General features: G+C 47.7%; 1 protein-coding gene across 1 annotated transcript in view; it reads right to left on the bottom strand.

Annotated features, from left to right (window-relative positions):
* Positions 1-22414, bottom strand: part of tyro3 (TYRO3 protein tyrosine kinase) — a 90356-nt gene extending 67942 nt beyond the window's left edge. Inside the window, exons 1-4 of the mRNA XM_048600465.1 lie at positions 22116-22414; positions 4762-4948; positions 2665-2765; positions 1704-1877 (exon numbers count right to left, since the gene is read on the bottom strand). Coding sequence (XP_048456422.1) covers positions 1704-1877; positions 2665-2765; positions 4762-4948; positions 22116-22167 — 514 coding nt within the window. The 5' untranslated portion in view covers positions 22168-22414. The remainder of the gene's footprint in view (positions 1-1703; positions 1878-2664; positions 2766-4761; positions 4949-22115) is intronic.
* Positions 22415-23032: the final 618 nt, after the last annotated feature.

Genomic DNA, 23032 nt, shown 5'->3' with positions numbered 1-23032 from the left:
CGATTAGATTCCAGTCCGTAACTCACTCCCGGGTATCCGTTATTCCACATATAAACCATCTGAACCCCTCGATTAGATTCCAGTCCGTAACTCACTCCCGGGTATCCGTTATTCTACATATAAACCATCTGAACCCCTCGATTAGATTCCAGTCCGTAACTCACTCCCGGGTATCCGTTATTCTACATATAAACCATCTGAACCCCTCGATTAGATTCCAGTCCGTAACTCACTCCCGGGTATCCGTTATTCTACATCTAAACCATCTGAACCCCTCGATTAGATTCCAGTCCGTAATTCACTCCCGGGTATCCGTTATTCTATATATAAACCATCTGAACCCCTCGATTAGGTTCCAGTCTGTGTGTGTACGTTGTTATATGATTTGCATGTAATTGAGCGTTTGCTTGTGCATGCTGAATTCTGTCTCTGAGCATTGCACAGTGGGTACAGGTCTCCAAGCCTGTGCAAGATGTGGATGCTGCAAATCATGGTGTTCGAGGAATAAACCCCAGGGCCATCAGTTACAAGAAACCTTCCTCCAAACATGTTCAGCTTTGTCAGTTCTGCCAGAAGGAAAGTCGCTGATGGGGTGGGCGACCGGGGGCGGAAATTGCTGACAGCTGCATGACCTCCAAAAAGAAAAGTGCAGATCAGCAAACGTCTTCACAAAAGCAGTTCACATACGAGCAGCAAAAGCAAGCTGTAACCTGCTGACTCCAAGCTGAAGCACTCTCTGAGAATGTTAATCTAAATCGCTTCTCACCAGGGCATTTAGAAGGACAGGACAGCCTGCCGACGTCAGGAAGGGGAACTGATTGGAAAATGCAACCGACGCCAGTGCGAGGCGGGCAACACTGGCATTTCCAAACTGCCTCGTCTCCACTGTGCCCACATTTGCTGCCATCAAAGGCTCCCCAAGCTAGGGCAGTGCCAACGAGAGACAGGCTCTGTATGAACACTGCCAAACATCTCGCTGCCAGAATACGAAACAGAGTGCCAACATCTCCACACAAGCGATTGCTACTTCGTTTTGGTTGCACGTGTGGGTTCTCATCCCTGTCCAGGACAACCTTATCCATAGAAAGCAACTGATCGAAGGATGTCCATTAACCCAGGAGTAGATCCCATTCAGAGAGCGGGGTGGGGGGCATTGCAGAAATCCTCTCATCAACCCCCATTCGATGGATCAGAGAGATGGTTCCAGTGCAATTGTAAAATTTCACCCAAACAGCCCAACAACAGCAAGGATTCAGCACAGCATTCCCCCATAGAGTGTCCAAATGTCAACGCTAACAGTCAGAGATGATGATGGTGGGACCGTACTCAACTGCCCGTGCCAGAGGGTAAAATATCTGCACAGTGACAAACTCCTAGTGAGGCAGTTCACAGAACAGTGCAGCACAGGAAAAGGCCCTTCAGCCCACCATGTCATGGTGCCATCCTAAACTAACCTCTACTGCCTGCCTATGTCCCTCTATCCCCTGCCTGTTCGTGTGTCAGTCTCAATGCCTATTAAACATTGCTGTCCTATCTGCTTCTACCACCTCCCCAGGCAAACATCGAGAGAGTGACAAACTCCCCATGAGACAGTTCAGTGACGAGTTCCCGGTGGGACAAGTTGAGAACGTGCTTGCGCCAACACTATAGCCAGCGACTAACTGAAGATGACTGTAATTGTAGATAATACTCACAAGGCATACCTTTAAGTGTCAGCACAGAAGGAGATTCCTTCCCTGTTCCTTCAACTAACACCTCCCCCATCTTCCACACAATCTCGGTCGGTTCTGGCCTTCCAATAGCAGCACATGTCAAGTTGAAGGGCGTATTTTTAAAAACGATCCTGTCCTGAGGTTGCACTGTGATGTACGGTAGACCTAATGAGGGAGAAAACAAAAAGCAGTTTTGTCGCAGATCAAGTGCCTAGGTCCTAAATACAGAGGCCCTCCCAGGAGATAATACTGACGCAAAAACAGAAGCTGTTGAAAAGCTCAGCAGGTCTGGCAGCTTCTGTGAAGAAGAGAAAAAAATTCAGAGTTAACGTTTCGGCTCACCAGACTTGCCAAGCTTTTCCAGCAACTTCTGTTTTCGTCCCTGGTTCATGGCATCCACAGTTCTTTTGGTCTTTTTTAAAATAATATTGACGCTCTGCTGTCAGCAGGTACCTGTCCTGCATTTAACACCCAACTTTCAAACAGACAGGATCATCATTGCAAAAGAGAATTGTTAGCGTGAATCCACACTGATGTTGGAACGCCCACCACCTTAAATATATTCAGGGACCATTCGCCCAAATGCTACGCACTGATCCCTCCCTGTAAACAATGAAATGCCAGTATCATAAGCCACTCCATTCCCCACAATTATTTTAGATAAAGACGCTGCAATTTCCAGTTTCCTAAACTCAGCACAATTATCCTCAATGGGAGCCCTACAATGTTGTCCTTAAGCCTTGTATGATTATCCTGGCTGAAATCTCTACTGTACCGAACCCAGCCCACTCAGCCTCGGCACTAAACTGTCCCATTTGCATGAAGCTAGCGCCTTGACTCTAACTCTGGGCCCTGTCCCTATCTCCCAACCTCATGTTCACTTTGGCAAACCCTACACACACGCTGACTGACTCTCCCTTGCCCAGGACAATGTTCAGAGTTCCCTCCTCACCTTCGACAGCCAGAAACGCCTTTTTCGAGTTAGTGTGAGAGCCATTCACTGTGGCTACGCACCAATACCAGCCCATGTCTGTCTGCTGCACATCCACCAACCTGAGGAAGAGATAAAGCGGAGATTCGGTGCCGTGAGCCTGTTGGTTATGTTCAGCTACCGAAGTGACATCACTGATTTTAACTCCGAGACAACGCGGGCTCCAAGTATTTGCGATTGTCTCCTTTCTGTCGGGAAGTGGGTCACGTTCTGCGGAACGGAGCCATGCAGACTGGGCAGACAGAGGTCAAAGTGCAGTCAGACATCTGGACCTAAATGACCTCATCTCGTGGCCCAGGGTCACGCCAGCAACTGAGCTGCGTGCCCCCCCGACCAATTAAGGATCCTGGCTTTTCACGGCCGCTCAGCTGGGAAGTGCCAACTGACAGACAGCAGGGGAAGCTGGTGCCAGGATTAAATGTGGTCCACTTCCCTTCCTCTTTCCCCATCTCTCTCTACACGCCCCCCTCTCCCACCCCCCACTTTCCTGTTCTGTCCCCATGTTTCCCTCTCCCTGCCTACCTCTTTCTCCTCCATCCCATTCCCTCTCTGACTGTCTCTCTCCCTCTCTCTCTGCCTTCTCTCTTCCAACTCCCCCAATCCTCTCTCTCTCTCTCTTCACCTCTTCTCCTCCCTCACCACATCCTTCCTGAAGGCAACCATTTTCCAGACTGTCCCACCTCCAGAACCAATCCCTTGTCCAAATTCTAACCTGCACTACACACACGACCCCTGAACCCACGCTCTCCTTTTAACCTTCAACATAGGAATATCCTGTCTGGAAAATCCTGGGAGAAATTCAAGCTTTACAGTCTGGTGAAGGGAGTCACCTGGAAGTTGGTGGACCAGGTACAAACATTCCATGGACTGTGTATTCGATAACTATTGTGTAATACAGGAACCGATGTACTCAATTTGCAATGGAGTACCGTGTGCAGTTCTGGTCACCCTGTTATAGGAAGGACATTGTCAAGCTGGAGAGGGTTCAGAAAAGATTTACCAGCATGTTGCCGGGAATGGAGGGTTTGAGTTATGGGGAGAGGCTGGATAGGTTAGGACATGTTTCACTGGAGTGTAGGAAGTTGAGGGGTGACCTTATAGAGGTCAATAAAATCATGAGGAGCACAGATAAGGTGAATGGCAAGTGTCTTTTCTCCTAGGGTGGGGGGGGGGGGGGTTTCAAGACTAGGGGGCATATGTTTAAGGTGAGAGGAGAAAGATTTAAAAAGGACATGAGGGGCAATTATTTTTTACACGGAGAGTGGTTCGTGTGTGGAATGAACTGCCAGAGGAAGTGGTGGATGCGGGTACAGTTACAACGTTTAAAAGACATTTGGGCAGGTACATGGATAGGAAAGGTTTGGAGGGATATGGGCCAGGAGCAGGCAGGTGGAAGTAGTTTGGTCAGTATAGACTGGTTGGACTGAAGGGTCTGTTTCCATACTGTATAACTCTATGATACTTAGAAAGCTCCTATGAAAGTAATGAGCGAATAAATTAAGTTTTAAGGATGTTGGATGAGGGTTAAATATTAGATAGAAAACACTGCAGAGGGTGTGGAGGTAGGGCGGAGTTAGCTATTACGAAGGGGCATAGTTTTAAATTGAGTGGAGGTAGCTATAGGGGAGACGTCAGAAGTAGGTTCTTTACTCAGAGAGTGGTCGGGGCATGGAATGCATTGCCAGAGAGGGTAGTGGAGTTGGCCTCATTAGGGGCATTTAAGCGGCTATTAGATAGGCATATGGATGATAGTATAAGGTAGGGGTGGAGGTTAGATAGACCTTAGGTTTAGGGTAAAAGTTCGGCACAACATTGTGGGCCGAAGGGCCTGTACTGTGCTGTACTGTTCTATGTTCTAAGAATTCTCTTTGTAATATTAGCACAAGGTCTTTTACATTAACAGGAGATACACCCTCTTGGTTGTACACTGGGAGCATGAGCTTTAGATTAAGTTAACTGAGTGGATCTTCAACCCACTCCAGCGACGGGGGTGGGGGGAGGGTCGGGGGGTGGTGCGGGGGGAGGGCAGGTTTCGGTTCAGGTTTTTTGTGGGATTACCTGATGTTGCTGAGAAACTCGTCCTCGCCGACGTGAACGCTCATGAACTCCGCGCTCTGCAACTCTTGGCCGTCCTTCACCCAGCCGATGGTGGGCTGTCCCAAGAACCCCTGCAGCCGACATCCCATTTGAGCATTCAGGCCCAGGGAGACGGTCAGGTTGGCGGGGTTGACCACAAACTCCAACCCTGGCACGAGAAGAAAGGCAAGGAATCAGCTGACTGGCCGCGAAGCAAGATCTGCTGAACGAGAACATTGACGCCGGGAGAAGGGGTTTGTTGATAACTGGATTCTCAAAGATTGACTTCGTCACCTCCAGGCTGTAGAGAGGGTTAGATCTCCCAATTGTCTTGTGAAGAAAGAAGCTGAGGCTGTATCCAGACAGTGTAACTCGGACTCCCTTGGACAGGGAAGATTAAAGGTTGACCAAATTGGGGTCAAAGCAGTTGCTCGGACAGAGGAAAAATAATGACTTCCTGTTGTGATAGAATCTAGAAGGAAATATGACCTTAAAATTACAGTTAGGTCAGTCAGGTGTGACGTGAGATGACACAAATCAGGCCCGTTTCTCTTCAGTTTCAAAGGTTAATGTAAAGTCTTCCATGTGTTAACAGGAAAAGACTGGGAGGTAACAATGAACTATTTCCACTGGTCGGGGATTTGAGAAAAAAGGGGCGGTGTTTGAGAATTAGGGCCAGATTGTTCAGGAGAGATATTAGGAAGCACTTCTCCACACAAAGGCTGGTAGAGGTTTGGAACTGTCCTCCACAAACAACACGCTGGATCAGTTGTTAATTTTAAACCGGAAATAAACATTTTTTTTGTTAACCAAAGGTATTATGGGGATACGGCCCACATGTGGAGTTAGGCCACACATCATGCAAGATCACTTTGAACGGAGGAACAGGCTTAATGGGCTGAATGGCCTACTCCTGTTCCCATTCTTAAATCAGGAAGGACCTTCTCACACAAAAGGAAGCAGGAATCTGAAACTCTCCCCAAGGGAGAAGGGGAAGTGATGAGGGTAGCAGGGTGAGGGTCATTTGCATGCAGATTGATGACATTGTTGTTCGACAAGATTACTGACCTCTGCCAGGTGGAGGATTAAGTGAGAGGTCAGTCACGATCTATTTGAATGATAGAATAGTCCTGAAGGGCTGAACTGCCTCCTTCTATTCCCTTATTCCTCTGTACCAAAGCCCAGCCCATACTGCACTAGCTGATCTATCTCTTCCTAGCTCTGAGCATCCCTGGGCGACAGCAGGATCTCGGCATGAATGGGGTATGGGAAGGTGACGATTCACCTGATTTCCCATTCCCAACTGTTATCCAATGACCTTTGGTGGGAAAATGTTCCAATATCCCAAACTTTGAGGTTCATTATCTGCAATCCCGGCAGGAAAAAGACCGATGCATCAGGAGACAGTTTTTCAAAAATATGGCTTAATGAGAGAAAGTATAAAAGGCTAAGTGTGCTTAATTAAATTCATTAATTAATTGGATGAAGTGGAAACTGGTGGTACAGTGTATACAAAAGTTAAAAATACATTTAGCAAAGTAATTGCTCAGCAGTGCAGAATGTAAACGCTGCTAAAAAGGGCTGAGAACTCTTTGACTTGCACTCGTCACGACTGAGATGCAAGAAAACCAATTTTAGGAAAGAAACAACAATTTTGACAGCATGAGAAGAGAGTGCTGATTGGTCGGAATAGGGTTTAACATGGAGATGCAGTAAGTATCGTCAACTACAAATGGTAGCTAACTGATTTCGGTCAGCATGGGTGAGGTGATTTTTGATTGGACGACGTGTAGCCAGAATCTGCTCTCCCCATAGCACTTTCCTGATTGGAGAAGAAACAATTATCTTTCTGTGGATGATGTAGTCGATAGATACTATTTAACGAACTTTAAAGCAAAATTGACGTCCGTGGGGTGAAAGGGACAGGAAGTGTGGATGACGAAAACCTGAAACGAAAAAAGAAAGAGAGAGATGCGCAGGGACCACAGTGGGGTCAAATTTTCTCTGCAAAATTTTGTTATGTGCAGTCGGTCTTTTTCAATATTCCGCACCATTAAATTTAACCGCAGCCAACACAGAAAAGGGCCCGCGGGCCATCTCCCTGAGCGGCCGTGCGGACTCTCATTCTGGTGCCAGCATGGGTCCTGCTCAGTTTGCTATGTGCGGTGTGACCCGCATCGGGGTGCAGAAGGCAAAATCCTAAAGTCCGTAACAAACCACAGTGAACGCAGCCCGCGGTGACAGGAATCACAAAAGGCTTCAGGAAGGCGGAGAATTGTCAGGCATGTGGCAGGCGGAATTTTGCGCGGAGAGGTGTGAAATGATTCATTTTTGTAGGAAGACTGAGGAGAAAGAACAGAGTCTCATTTGCACTCTCGTTGAAAAGGGGGTGCCGAGAAAGACAAAACTAGCAGTACGCAAGCACGAGGTGGCACGATGCATGGTAAGGCTGCTAACCGAAGCAGATGGGATTCTTGGCTTTTGTAATGAGAGACATAAGGTACAAATGCGAACTAGAGCTTTATACAGTCGAAGTCCTGTTATCTGCCTGGACTGGGGGAATAGGTGGTGCAGGTTATGGAGTTATATGACTCACACAACCCTGCTCTGAAAGGGGAAGCGGTCAAGGGCTCCAGCACATTAGAACATCTCAGCAAAACCACCAAAACTGAAGGCAGCAGGCTGACACGAGCTAAAACCACAGCTCCCAGCCCTGGTTTTATAATGGCAGATCGAACTGTCGTTCTTCACTGACTGACCGGTACATCAATGTCCAGGCAACAAGTCTAACCCAACAATTCAATAAATTCCAATCAACACCTACAAGCAGTGAATTTATAATCCACCAGTACCATTATCGGCTTTCTTCTGAAAGAACGCCGAAAGCGACCAACTTTTTGAAATAAATAACCGCTCTGCGCAAAATTTCTAGTCACTCGAGACTTCCTGCTGTGGATAATACCAGTTAGGCCTCAGCTGGAATATTGTATACAATTCCTGGTACCACACATCAGGGAGGATGGTCAGTCAGTGTTGCTGATTCACTGCAACAGGCCCACAGAAGGGAGGCCTTTTGTTTTCTTAACGTGGAGAGGCTACAGAAGTGGGCTGTCCCCCCTGAGAACACAGAAGGTGAAGGACAATTTGAAGGTGGTTGCTGAAAATTGCGAGGTGCTTTAATAAGACATTGTTTCCGGTGGCAAAAAAAACACACGCAGGAAACATAATTAGTTAAAGAAGCCAAAGGGGAGAGGACGGAGCAAAGTCTTTCAAAGTAGCAAGTCATTATGATCTGGAACGTACTGGCTGAATGGATAGCAAGAACCAATAATTAGAGGACTGGAAAAATATTTGAAAGGAGAGAAAATCATCCAGAGGACGAAGGAACCAGTCTTTATCAGCAGGACGTGTCTGCACAGGAGAGAGTGCAGAGAAGGTTCACCAGGATGTTGCCTGTCATGAAAGGCTTGTTATGAGGAGAGACTGGATAGGCTGGGTTTGTTTTCCTTGGCGCAGGGGAGAGTGAGGAGGGATCTGATGGAGGTGTACAAAACGATGGGAGGCACAGACAGGCTGGTCTTGTGAGAATCTTTTCCCCACGCTCTAAAACCAGAGGGTATAAGTTTAAGGTGAGGAGCAAGTGGGGATCTGAGAAAAGGTCTTTTTGTCCCCCCAGAGACTGGTAGAAATATGGAGCGTGCTGCCCAAGAGGGTGGTAGAGGCAGGTACTCTCACAATATTTAAGAAGCATCTGGATGAGAACTTAAAACGCCAGAGCATTTAGAGGTCTAGGGACTGACTTCAGGTAAATGGATTAATGTAGTCATAGAGTCATACAGCACAGAAACAGGCCCTTCGGCCCAACCAGTCCGTGCTGACCATAATCCTAAACTAAACTAGCCTGCGCTTGGCCCATATCTCGCCAAACGTTTCCTATTCATGTACTTATCTAAATGTCTTTTAGATGTTGTAACTGTACCCACTTCTCCCACTTCGTCTGGAAGTTCATTCCACACGTGGACCACTCTGTGTGTAAAATAATTGCCCCTCATGTCCTCTTTTAAATCTTTCTCCGCTCACCTTAAAAATATGCCCCCTTGTCTTGAAAACCTCCCACCCTGGGGAAAAGGCACCTGCCATTCACCTCATCTATGCCCCTCATGATTTTATAGACCTCTGTAAGGTCATCCTTCAACCTCCGACGTTCCAGTGAGAAAAAGTTCCAGCCTATCCAGGCCCTCCTTATAACTCAAACCCTGTAGTTTGTTGGTGTTTGTTGCTCAGCATAGACATGGTGGGCCGAAAGGCCTGTTTCTATACTGCCACAGGTATAATGGGCCGAATGGCTTCCTTACATGCTATTTCATTCTACCCTTCAATGACAGGTAGAAAATAATGCCAGTACAAGAGGAGGCTTGGGCCTATTGCTGGAGTCAATACTAGTTCCAATTAACAGAAATGAAGTGGATACAGAATACAAGTGGCCAGATTTGCAGTTGACAGCGAACTGGGGCGGGGTGGGGGGAGCCTTCAGGGAGGAAGGGAGTGGAACTCATGGGTGGGACTCAGAAATTATTTGCATTACATATATATTAAATACATTAGAATGAGTTGGAAGCACTTGCAAGGGGAAAATAAGAATGTGAGAAGTTTCACAACATAAATGCTAAGTAAGCAAAAAAAAATAGATCACGTTCTTAGTGCAAGAATAGAAATAGCTAAGAATGAACATGAAAGGTAATGAGGAGTCTTGTTAGACTGGTGTCTAAGAACTGCGGGGCAATGTTGAACAAACCCAGCTGCTCAGTTGCCAAGAGTGTGGTTCTAATAATGTCAAGGTGTGGCTTCAATGCAGGTCAAATATGGGGCACAGAAACCTGATTATCACCAAAAGCCTTCCCTCAGCTGATGAATCAGAGCTCTTCCACATTGAGGACCATGTTGGAGGAAACATTGAGCATGCAAGGACCCAGAACATACTCTCAGTCAGGGTCTTTGGTGTCCCATGACCCAGAGTGGCTCAAGAGCACCGTTAATAACTCAGTCGCCTGAGTCCCGCTATAGACTGTGCAGCAGCTGGTGAGGGAACCAACAAGATGGAAGAACCGATAAGACCATCTCCTCACCAAATCTATCTGCCGCAGATATGTCTGTCCACTGTGGTATTGGTAGGAGTGACAGCTGCGCATGATCTTGTGATGGCTTAATCAAACTCTACAGAGCTCCAGTTAGACCACACCTCGAGCCCCATAGCGTGCCCAGTCTGATCCCTGAGACACGAGGCAAGTGGATTCATGTGCTATAAGTTACCGAATCTTAAGAGCCCTTAGTTACAAGGAAAGGTTTGGGACTTTCCAAATTTGGAAGTAGACCTCCAAGAGGTGATTTTACAGAGGGAGGTGAGCCAGGGTCGCCGATTAGGGCAGGGGGTGACTGAGTAGAGGAAGCTAAGAGTAGGAAGGCTATCGTACTAAGTAAAGGTGGTTTGTGGGGAGCGGCTGCATTCTTTGCAGTCACAGCACCAGGGACCCGGGTTCGATTCCACCCTCGGGTGACTGTCTGTGTGTGGGGTTTGCACATTCTCCCCATGTCCGCGTGGGTTTGCTCCGGTTTCCTCCCAAAGTCCAAAGATGTGCAGGTTAGGGGTGGATTGGCCATGCTAAATTGCCCCATAGTGTTCATGGATGTGTAGATTAGGTGGGTTATAAGGGTTGGGTCTGGGTGGAATGCTCTGAGGGTCGGTGTGGTCTTGCTGGGCTGAATGGCCTGTCCCCACACTGTAGGGATTCTATGATTTGTTGCCCCTGAGAAAGTGGTGGTGAGCTGCCTTCTTGAACCACTGCAATCCGTGTAGACCTGCTGTGCCCTTACAGGGGGAATTCCAGGATTTTTACCCAAGTCTGGATGCTGAGTGGCTTGGAGGGGAACTTGCAGTTGGTGGTGTTCCCAAGTATCCGCTGCCCTTGAAACCAAGGGTTCCTTGAGAGTCCAGGATTGAGCCCGCAGTGTGCCTAGTCTGATCCCTGAGATACGAGGCAGGTGGATTTGTGTGCTAGGAGTCACCGAATCTTGAGTTGCAAGGAAAGATTTGGGACTTTGCAAATTTGGAAGTAGACCTCAGAACACTGTTGGGGCAGCTGGTTGCTGAAGCTACGGAAGGATGTGAAAGCAAGAATGAAAATTTCGAACTGGGAGCCCCAGCGTAGGTCGGGGGGCCGATAAGTGAATGGGGTTTGCTGGAAGTAAGGAGACAGCAGCAGAAGTCTGGATGGTTCACAAGTTGGCAAAGCCAGATTATAAGAGCCCCATCGTGAGTGTAAGCAGTGCTGGCAGCCCAGAACAAAGTTAAAGAACAAACACCTCGCCAGGGTCAGTCAGGCAAAGTTTGACCTCCTTTGGGAGCCATGACATTCACATTGTTGCTCAACCCCTGTAAAATGGTTTTCCATTATACAGGCAGTTGGGGAGGGGTGTGAAGTTTAGGTGGAGGTGAAGTTTCAGTGAGGGAGCCCACAAAGTCGTGTTTTCTCACACACCTGGTGGAGTTTCCCCGCCCGTGACATCAGCCAGTTGAACAGGCCCCTTTTGCGTTTGCATGGAAGGACTCTGAAGCAGGCTGTCTCCGAGGATTAAGGCCCTACAGCTACCTGTGGGAAAACGGGCAGGTGGGGATGTAGGATTTCAATCCCGGATCCCAGAGTGCTCCGATCCCCAATCCCGACAGAGGGAGGCGAAGGGGATGTGATCTGAAATCTGGTGGGATGCGGTTAGGAATAGAATTGATAATTAAGGGGCCGATGGGGCCTACTTTTCGCAGTCGAGTTTCCTGAGGCCTGGAAAGTCTAGGTAACATGGCTGTCAACATCATTGAAATATTTAACTGGTCACTAACATCCACAACCCCTTCCCAAACTCTCCGCCACCTCTGGGACAAATTGGTCCTCCCCTAACACCCCCCCCCCCCCCAGCCAACTCTTCCCCCCTTTTAACACACACTTTTCCCACCTCCGTTAAACTCAGGTATGTTTAGTAGGTTGGTGTTGGGTTTGATTTTTTTGTTTTGAGAGTTCAACATCTCGTCCAACCGTGGCCCACTTGTGCCTGCGGGTTCGAACGTTGCCCATAAATTACAGAAAAGGGATATCAAAGAAGGGTCACAGCACGAAAAGATGAACAAGGCAGACTGGTGGAAGCGTCAGGAATCATGTCGATTCAGTCTTCACAGAATAAGTCAACAAAATAGATACTTCACAACAGTGTGAGCTTAGAAAACATAAACGCACTTAGGTGAAGGAACGAAATATTTGAAGTACCAGCGAGGCTTTAAGAGGATAAGACTCCAGGTCCAGATGGCATACATTATCTGTGCTGGTGTTTATAGCCCACCCACGTCTCCTCTCAATCTGTCTGCCTTGTTTCAGCCTCTCTCCATATCCTTCTCTCTCATTCTGGTTTCTTTATAAAGCATCTAAGCTATTTGCCTCAACTACTTCTTGTGATCGTGAGTTCCACAGTCTAACCACACTGAGTGAACACGTTTCCGCTTACTCCCCAGTTGGATTTATCAGTAACTACCTTATACATTTGGTTCCTCAGTTTGGATTCTGCCGACGTGGAAACGTTTCTTTTTCCCTGTCCTTTCCACTGATAATGGAAAGGCTATACATTGGCTTATTCTGGTTGATTGAAAAGTGTTGAATGACTAGCGAACGGCTAATATTCCCCCAAAATGCAAACCAAAACCCAGGAACTACAGACCATCAGCTTTACATCAGGTAAAATTCTAGAAACCATACCGAAGGAAAGAGAGAGCTGAGGGTCTGGAGACAGAAACGGTCATTTAAAAATGATAAATTCGTTGAAGAGACAATCCAGAGAGCTGACCAGCCAAATTCTCAAAAGGCCTTCTATATGCTGCTACACAGTGGAAAGGTTAGGGCACGGGGAAAGGAAATGCTAAAAAGTAGAAAGGAATTTGTTAAAAAGTAGAAAGCTAAGAGGAGGGATAAGGAATCGTCTTTCCGGTTGAAGGAAGGTAAAAAGTGGTGTTAGACCAGGTTCAGTGTTGGGGCCATTGTTATTTATCATTTACATTCAGACTTTGGACTCAGAAACAAGTAGCACAATACCAACATCCGAAGGCTGTAGCAAACATTGAGAAATGATGCAACGTACTTGAGAACTTGCAGACTAGACATTTCAGTAGCAAATGACAAATGATAAGAACGATAGAGCTATCAGGCACATCTTACGAAATACTAAACTGAAAGTGTTGGAGAACGAAGGAAACTAGGACAGAGATGAATAAATCATTGAAAGCAGCAATACAGGTTAGCAAAACAATGACAAATGCCAACAAAGCACTGAGATTTATTTCTAAGGATCTAGAATTTAAAACTGGCACAGGTCTCTGGTCAGATCACACTCAGAGGACTACGTACATATGGAGTCTTCACACTGTGAAAGGCACCTGGAAGCACTGTGAAAAGTTTAAAAGAAATTTGATAAAGGATTGCAACAGAACTGAAAGATAACAACTAAGCAGAGAGATTGAGAAAGTCAAGTCTGTTGCTTGAGAAAGAGATAAGGTTTTAAAATTATCAATGGAAATGACAGGTAAAGAGACATGTTTCCATGTTAGCAAAATCCAAACCAAAGAACCAAAAGTATAAGGTGGTCACTGATAAATCCAACTGGGGAGTAAGGAGAAATGTGTTCACGCAGTGTGGTTAGACTGGGGAACTCACGATCACAAGAAGTAGTTGAGGCAAATAGCTTAGATGCTTTTTAAAGAAACCAGAATGGGAGAGAAAGATATGGAGAGAGGCTGAAACAAGGCAGACAATTTGCGAGGAGACGTGGGTGGGCTATAAACCCCAGCACAGATGATTCGGGCTGAATGGCCTGTGCTATAATTTCATGGAATTGTTAAGGAAATGCGAATTGCAGTAAAGGACGAATCATACTGAGGACTCTCAGATACAGTCGTGTCAGGAATGACTGAAGAATCAATTAGTTATTATAATGGCGTGTTGGCGGGGGGTGGGTGGGGGGTGCAGGGGGAGGGGGAATTCTAGAGTCGGTCTGAAAGAATGTGCTAAGGTAGGCCAAAGGCCTTCCTCAAACTGGGATCCGTCCAGATGGGACATGTAGAATCTGCAGGTGGAGAACAACTGGATACAAAGTTAGAAACTCCTCTTATTGCCAAGAGTTTTCATGTGCGATGATGTAAAAGACCTCTATTTCTCCACTGAGCACTAAACCCCTTTCCTGTCCCCCTTACGACAGAACAATTTTAAGGAGAGGGGCAGGAGGTTTAGACAGCATATGAGGAAAATGTTTCTCACCCAGATTGCATTGGGAGTCTGGAATGTACTGCCCGGGTCTATAGTAGAGGCAGGAAACCCCATGAGCTTTAAAAGGTACTTGGGCCAGTACTTGAAATGTCATAACATTCAAGGCTATGGGCCAAAAGGTGGAAAGTGGGATTAGTGTAGATTCAGAGTGGCTTTTTGTTAGTACAGACTCAATGGGCCAAAGCTCCTCTTCTGTTCCGTGTGACTCTATCATCCTGATTAAACTGAATGCTTTGATTTTAAGTGCAGCTATTGATATACTACATGTGTCAACTCTCCCAATATTTTTCCCCAAGGCCATTGCTACCTCCCACCTCCCCCCCACCCTGATGAAGGAGTTACTCGGGGTGGTTGGAGGGGCAAATGGAGTGAAGGCTGGAACAACGCTGAACCTTGACCTTCCGGTCTGTACAACTGAGAACCCCAACTCCAGTATCACATCAACGCCTTTTCAGTCACATTGGCTCCTGACCAGCTAACAGCACCATATACAGGGAGATCAAAGCTGTACTGGGAAATGGGAAGGCTCCCAGGATGCAGCTCAGTTGACTAATCCAGATGTGAGCATCCCGCCCCCAACTTCCCGCTCCCTCAGCATGCATCAGCACTGTTTGTTTACACAGCAGTGATGGCACTAGGGCCAAACTCCATAAGGGTCAGAGCACACAAATTAGTCATCATGGCTGTACCTATCTCTCTTCACCTCAAATCTGCAACCTTAGATAAAGGGAAGTGATGGCCTAGTGGTATTACCACTGGACTATTAATCTGGAAACTTCAACTATAACGTTCTGGGTTTGAATCCCACCATGGCAGATGCGGAATTTGAATTCAATCCAAAAAAAAACCAAAAGAACTGCGTATGTTGTAAATCAGAAAACAAAAATGGAAGTTGCTGGAAAACCTCAGCAGGCCTGGCAGCATCTGTGAAGAGAAAGCAGAGTTAACGTTTCGGGTCCTGTGACCCTTCCTCAGAACTGAAAACAAAAAAAAAAACCCAAATCTGGAATTAAGAAACTACTGATGATCATGAAACCATTATCCAATTGTCCCTCTGGGTCACTAATGTTGCTTTAGGGAAGGAAATCTGCCATCCTTACATGGTCTGGCCTACATGTGACCCCAGACCCACAGCAATGCAGTCGACTCTCAACTGCCTTCTGAAATGGCTCAATGAGTCTCTCAGTTTAAGGACAGCTAGGGGGTGGTCAATAAATGCTGACCAGCCAGTGATGCCCATGTCCCACAAGTGAATAAGAAGAAAAAAAAAGGATGCTGGGAAAATAGCCAAGTCTCCCAGACTCACCAATCCTGTTCCTGACAGAAGTCATGAACTCTCAACGGTAAAAAAAAAATATATAAACAGCGCCCCCATGGTGCTGGGTCCTCCCCAGTCCTGAATGGAATGATTTGGGTCGTTACAAGGCTGCTGCTTGTGGGATCTTCCTGTGCAAAGAACAGGCCGGTGCACCGCCCCACGTCACAATAGTGACTGGCCTTCGAAAGCACTTGATTGGCTGCGATGTGTGTTAGGACAGCCCAGGGTGGTGAAAGGGGCTATATCAATGCAACTCTTCTCCTCTCAGTTTTCTTTTTACAAAAAAAAATGTGGGGCCGTTGCTGGGCTGCACTGTACATCAGAGAGGATCAGAATTTGGATTTCGGCTTCACGGGGGGATTTCCAGTGCCCTCCACCCTCTCCCCGTGATTTTTTAAATTCATTCACGGGATGAGGGCGTCGCTGACCAGGCAGCATTTATTGCCCATCCCTAATTGCCCAGAGGGCAGTTAAGAGTCAACCGCATCGCTGTGGGTCTGGAGTCACATGTAGGCCAGACCAGGTCAGGATGGCAGTTTCCTTCCCCGAAGGACATTAGTGACCCAGATGGGCTTTTCCGACAATCGGCAACAGATTCATAGTCATCATGAGATTCTCAATTCCAGGTATTTTATTGAATTCAAATTCCACCAGCTTCCGTGGGGGGATTCGAACACAGGTCCCCTGTGTTAACAGTCCAGTGTTAATACCACTAGGCCATCGCCTCCCCCCTCATTCCTAGCCCGGGTGCCCCGTCCATCCCTGTCCCGTCCCCAGACACAGCAGTCACTGTTAGCCAAGCCTGGGATCTTCCTGACCATGCAAGGCTCCTCAGTGCGTTGGCACTGGACCAACCCCGCTGTTACACCCTCCTCCATTTTATCCATCAGCTCTGCTGTCCCCCATCTGCAGAAACACGCTGGCAAACTGGTCTCCGGGGCTGTAAAGTGCCCCAGAAATGCCGCTGCTCAGCAGTCAAACACAAATCCCCCTGATACAAGGGGTCGAGCTGAGATAACGCCCAGCTTCCCCTCACCAAGTCCCGAGGTTCGATTGGCATTGTCTTGCTGGGAGGGACAGAGTGCAAGGCGAGCCTCTCCTCCACATTTTCACCCATAGCAGCGTTTCAGGGGGAGGGAGAGCATGCGAGGACAGCGTGAGGAAGGGCATTTCACCCGTATCATCTCACCCCGGTTTGCAAGTAGGGAGATGAAGAATCCCGAAATTGGGTTAAAACTGGGAAGCAACTGCCCTCTGATGGGGTGGGGTGGGAGCAGGGGCTCAATGCTGTCATTGGCGAGCCGGATCGTACGCGGTGGGGGTGGGGGGGGACGGTGGTGGAAAATCGAAAAGGCTCGGAGCCTGCTCCCTCCGCGTTTTAGCCGCACTCAACCTGACCACATCTGCAGTGAATGCGGCAGAACACGTGGCAGTGATAGATTCCTGGGCACCATGCCAGCAGTCAGTTACCACAGCACCGTCAGTGAGCTGGTCACACCCAGACTGCGTCGTTTATTCGCCCTGTTCGGCCGAAAGGACACAATGAAAGCCACTCTGCTGGTGGTAGGAGGAATGCACCTTGCGAAACATGTTCAGCGTTTCAGGACTTGAAGGCGGGCCCTCGGGTGTCCTTATCAGGCAGCATGTCAGAAATGTTTAATTTCCTGGAACTGAAGAATCGAATCCAGTCTCACAAGTATGTAAGAACATAAGAACTAGGAGCAGGAGTAGGCCATCTGGCCCCTCGAGCCTGCCCCGCCATTTAATAAGATCATGGCTGATCTTTTTGAGACTCAGCTCCACTTACCCGCCCACTCACCATAACCCTTAATTCCTTTACTGTTCAAAAATTTATCTAGCCTTGCCTTAAAAACATTCAGCGAGGTAGCTTCAACCGCTTCACTGGGCAGGGAATTCCACAGATTCACAACCCTTTGGGTGAAGAAGTTCCTCCTGACCTCAGTCCTACATCTGCTTCCCTTTATTTTGAGGCAACGCTCTCTAGTCCTAGTTGAAGTACCAGTTGAAGGTGAAAGAGATCTGGCTGCAATTAAAGATCTTCCTGGACTACCTAAAGACAAAAGCACTATCCATCCAAATAGGGATAGTAAGAAGTGCAGGTGCTGGAGTCTGAGATAACACAGTGCGGAGCTGCAGGAACACAACAGGTCAGGCCGCATCAGAGGAGCGGGAAAGTTGACATTTCATGTCGGGACCCTTCTTCAGAAATGGCTCGGGGGGTCCCGACTCGAAACGTCAACTTTCCCGCTCCTCTGATGCTTCCTGGCCTGCTGTGTTCCTCCAGCTCCATACTGTGTTATCCATCTAAATAGGCCCCTGGCATTTCTGTAAACCTTTTTTTTCAAAAAAAATCAGTGGAGATTGTTATTTTTTTAAGTCTGCCAAACACTTTATTCTTCACACCATACCAACTCTACTATTTCTTCTCGATTCTGTTCAATCATGGTTGCCCTTCTACGCTTCCAGAGCCACCCCTGCTCTCCTATGTGTGCAGACTATTGCACTACATGTGGCATCACAGTCTAGCCCGATTTTATCCAGGACCGAATCCTACCCACCCATAGGTGACACCAGAAACTCTTCCAGGATCCAGGCTGTTACCACAGAGAGCACATTAGAAACTCAGCAGGTCTGGCAGCGTACGCGGAAGGAGAAGCAGAGTTAACGTTTCGAGTCCAGTATGATGCTTCTGCGGGACAGTCTTCTTCTGGTCCTAAAGAATATCATGCCAGGCTTGAAATGTTCCGAGTTTCTCCAGCATTCCCTGTGCTTGCTTCAGATCGCTCCCGAGTCTGCTCTCATTATTTATTAGAACAGAGAACAGTACAGCACTGTACAGACACTTCGGCCCACGATGTTGTGCCAACCTATTATCCCACTAAGATCAAACTACCCTGCATACCCTACATTTTACTATCCTCCATGTGCCTATCCAAGTGTCGCTTAAAAGTCTCTAAAGTATTTGACTCCACTACCACTGCTGGCAGTGCATTCCACACACCCACCACTCTCTGTGTAAAGAATCTACCTCTGACATCTCCCCTACACCTTCCTCCAATCACCTTAAAATTATGCCCCCTCGTAATAGTCATTTCCGCCCTGGGAAAAAGTCTCTGACTATCCACTCTATCTATGCCTCTCATCATTTTGTACACCCCTATCAAGTCATCTCTCATCCTTCTTCGCTCCCTCAACCTTTCCTCATAAGACCTGCTCTCCAGTCCAGGCAGCATCCTGGTAAATCTCCTCTGCACCCTCTCTAAAGCTTCCACATCTTTCCTATAATGAGGTGACCAGAACTGAACACAATATTCCAAGTGTGGTCTAACCAGAGTTTTATAGAGCTGCAGCATAACCTCACGGCTCTTAAACTCAATCCCCCTGCCAATGAAAGCCAACACACCATACGCCTTCTTAACAACCCTATCAACTTGGGTATTATTATAGATCACTACTGTCCTCTCTTCCCACACCAGCATTAAGGACTGAACTGACAACCTTCCGATCTGAATTAGCTCAGTGCCACTTTGGAAAGAATCCGCTCGTCGTGTCAGGGCAAGAGTTAATAGGAATGCCTGCACTGGGAAAATATTTTCCCCTACTTTCCTTCCTCCCAACAAGCAGTGCGACTCCTCCAGGTACTGAGTCACAAATTGAACAGACAGTGATGGGGAAGTGGTCAGCTCCAGTGCTGCTCAGCAGCATATAAAGCAGGGAGGGTGCTGGATCATCAGAAAAGCATGCTAACACTGCACAGATAATCGACTGCTCTTACATAATGCTGCTCTGAGCGTGTGCACCACTAGGAGCAGGATATCGATTAGCAACAGCAAACAGGTTTCAGGTAGTGAGAGGTCAACGAGGGGTTTGGCGGCAGGGGACAGAGTCACAAAATGATTACAGCGTAGAGAGAGGCCATTCAGCCCCTTGTGTTCATACTAGGTCTCTGCAAAAGAACCCCTAGTCCTACTCTGCCCATGCTTTCCCATAGCCCCACAATTATTTTTTTGCATCAGATAATTACACAATTCTCTGATGAATGACATGATTAAATCTGCCTCCACCAAACTCTCATGCAGTGCATGCCAGATCCTAACCACTCACTGCGCAAACAAGAATTTCCTCATATCTCCGGTGGCTCTCTTGACAATAATTTAAATTGTTGTCTTCAGTTCACAACCCTTCAACCAATGCAAGGTTTTTCTTTATCTCCTCTGTATCTGTCATGATTCTGAACGTCTCTACCAAGTCTCCCTTCAGCCTCTCTAAGAAGGGGAACCACATCTAGCCACACTTCCACACTGCCCTTCATCTCTGCAACCAACTGCAGAAATCTTTTCTGAATACTTTCTGAAATTGTCACCTACATTTTAAAATGCAGAGCCCAGTACACAGCACAATACTGCTGTGAAGACTGAACCCTGTTTTATACAGGTTTACATGCCTATCCACTCTAAGCCTGTATTTCTAAACCCCAGGAACATAGACGCCTGCTTCCTCAATCTGTGCTGCCAAATTTAACAATTCCCCTGACTCCAATACTTTTGTGCCTTCACTTCCTCAAGGTCCACACTGGTGGATAAACTTATAACCCGAAGCTCTGTAATATCCTCAAACTTTCTGGCACTGTCCATTGTCACCGCGGTATCATATTATTTATGTGGAATATGGATAACAGTGGAATACTGCTCTTTTACAGGTTAATGTCACTAATGTCACTGCAATTTCATATAATCAACAACTGCAACAAGGGAGCTACAGACTAGAGCTCACTACGATGGGAGGTCACTGAGATCAGAGGTCACTGAGATCAGAGGTTACTGAGAGGTCCCTGGAATCGGAGGTCACTGAAGTCAGAGGTCACTGAGATCAGAGATCACTGCAATGAGAGGTCACTGAGATGTCGTTAAGATCAGAGGCTAATGCAACGGGGATCAGTGAGATGATGGGTCACAGAGATCAGAGGTAACCGTGGGAGAGTTCACTGAGATCAGAGGACACTGCGATGGGAGGTCACTAAGAATTGAAGTCACTGAAGTCAGAGATCATGGAGACCAGAGGTCACTGAGACTAGGGGTCACTGATATCAGAGGACTCAAAGATGAGAGGTCACTGAAATGAGAGGTCACTGAGACTAGGGGTCACTGATATCAGAGGACTCAAAGATGACAGGTCACTGAGACAAATGGTCACTGACTTGAAAGGTCACTGCACTTGGATGTCACTGAGATGAGATGTCACTGCGTTGAGAGATCAGAGCAATTAGAGATCACCGAGAACAGAGATCACTGAAATCAGAGGTCACTTCAATAAGAAGACAAAAAGGGGCAAAACATTGGCTCAGTGGCTAGCATTGCTGCCTCACAGCACCAGGGACCCGGGTTTAATTCCATCCTGGGGCAACTGTCTCTGTGGAGTTTGCACATTCTCCCCGTGTCTGCGTGGGTTTCCTCCGGATGCTACGGTTTCCTCCCACAGTCCAAAGATGTGCAGGCTAGGTGAATTTGCCACGCTAAATTGCCCGTAGTGTTCAGGGATGTGTAGATTAGGTGGGTTACAGGGGAATGGGTCTGAATGGGATGCTCCAAGGGTCAGTGTGGACTTGTTGGGCCAAAGGGCCTGTTTCCACACTGCAGGGATTCGATGAAAAAAAGAACACAGGTCACAGAGATGAGAGGTCACTGAGATCACAGGTAACTGCAATGAGAGGTCACCTCAATCAGAAGACACTGAGATCAGAGGTCACTGAGACCAGAGGTCAATGAAATTTAGGTCACTGAGATCACGGGTCATTGTTATTTTAGGTCCATGTTTTTTACAGTTTAAACTAGAGGACATAGGTTTAAAGTGAGAGGGGAATGATTTAAAAAGGACCATGCAGAGGGTGGTGTGTGTGTGCAGAGTGAGCTGTCACAGTAAGTGGTGGAGGCTCGTACAGTTAGAACAGTTAAAAGGCATCTGAATGGGCATATGAACAGGAAGAGTTTAGAAGGATATGGGACAATTGTTGGTGAACGGGACCAGATTAATTGAGGATATCTGGTGAACACAGAAGACTTGGACTGAAGGGTCTGTTTCCATGCTGTATGGCTCTATAAAATCACAAACATTCTTTCGGAAATACTTTACAAAGTCCACTTGACACCGCTGGAGCTGCTTCCTGGGGCTCTCTGCCCAGCAGGGAGAGGGTTAGATTGAGGAGGGTGATGTTGGGGATAGAGGGGGGGAAGCTGCCTGGTCCAGACAACACCACCAGGACAGACATACAAGAGGCTGGAAGAACACAGCAGGCCGGGCAGCACCTGAAGGAAAGGAGCAGTCAACGTTTCGGGTATGACCCTTCTTCAGGACTGCACTGGGTCACTTTCAGGAGCTGGGTGCAGACTGAGCTTCCACACAGAGACAGAGAGAGAGAAACACACACATCTTAGCAAGAGCAGGGACAAACTGATTGAAATACCAGCTCTCCCCTCTCCTCTTCACTGAATAAAATCAAAAGCTAACCTCCAGGCAGCAACCCACCCACCCAGCTCAAGCCCAACCCCTGGAAAAGTTTGCAAAACTTTGGAAACCCCTCGGTTAGCAAGTTGGCTCAGGCTATGTTGCTGCTAGATCCCGACCGAACAAGGAAAACAACTTACCGCAGGTGAGCGGGAGCAGGAGGGCGATGGTGAGGCTCGATCCCGGAGTCATGCAGAACAGTGGAGCCCCGGCTTTCAGATGATGCACCGAGGAGAGGAAGAGGTGCCGTCCAGGTGGGGGGAGGAGGCTGGAGGAGGAGAGTGGGGAGGGGATGTAGCCAGCTCCTGTGTGTGGGAGTGGGGATGGAGGGAGGGGGGTTAATGCTGCCTTTACTGCACAGGGAGATCCCAGAGCGGGGACAGGCACAGCTTCACGGCGAGGTAACGCTGCTGTTGCTGCTTCAGGCAGCTTACTGCACACACAGGAACAGTCAGAGCGACAGCAAATGCAGGCACCTCCCCATTCCCCAAGCTCCAACCGAGGAGGAGCCTCTCTCTCTCTTTGTATGTGTGTGGGTGTGTGTCCACCCTCCTCCTGTGCTGCAGGGGAGGGACACACACACACTCACATACACACACACACATATATACACAAAGACACACACATACACACTGACACACATACACAGGCACATGCACACACCCACACACACACACACACATATGCATAAAGACACACACTGACACACATACACAGGCACACACCCACACACACACACATATGCATAAAGACACACACAGAGACACACGGCTCTAGCTCCCCGCCTCCTCTCTCCCTCTCTCTCTCTCTGGCTCCGAGATCAAGCCAGCCCCCAGGCTCATTTCCAGGCACTGGCTGCCTTCAAACCACCGCATCCGGCAGGCAGGCAGGCCACAGGCTGCACACCGAGGGACTGGACAGCGTGAGAGACAGAATGTACACAGAGAGAGGGAGAGAAACTGTACGCAGAGAGAGAGAGAGAGAGAATGTACACACACAGAGAGAGAGACAGAGAGACTGGACACTGAGACAGAGACTGGACACTGAGAGGGACTGG

This window comes from Rhincodon typus, chromosome 8 (assembly GCF_021869965.1).
Source record: "Rhincodon typus isolate 14 chromosome 8, sRhiTyp1.1, whole genome shotgun sequence".
NCBI lineage: Eukaryota > Metazoa > Chordata > Chondrichthyes > Orectolobiformes > Rhincodontidae > Rhincodon > Rhincodon typus.
This window is presented reverse-complemented; position numbering and strand designations above follow the sequence as displayed.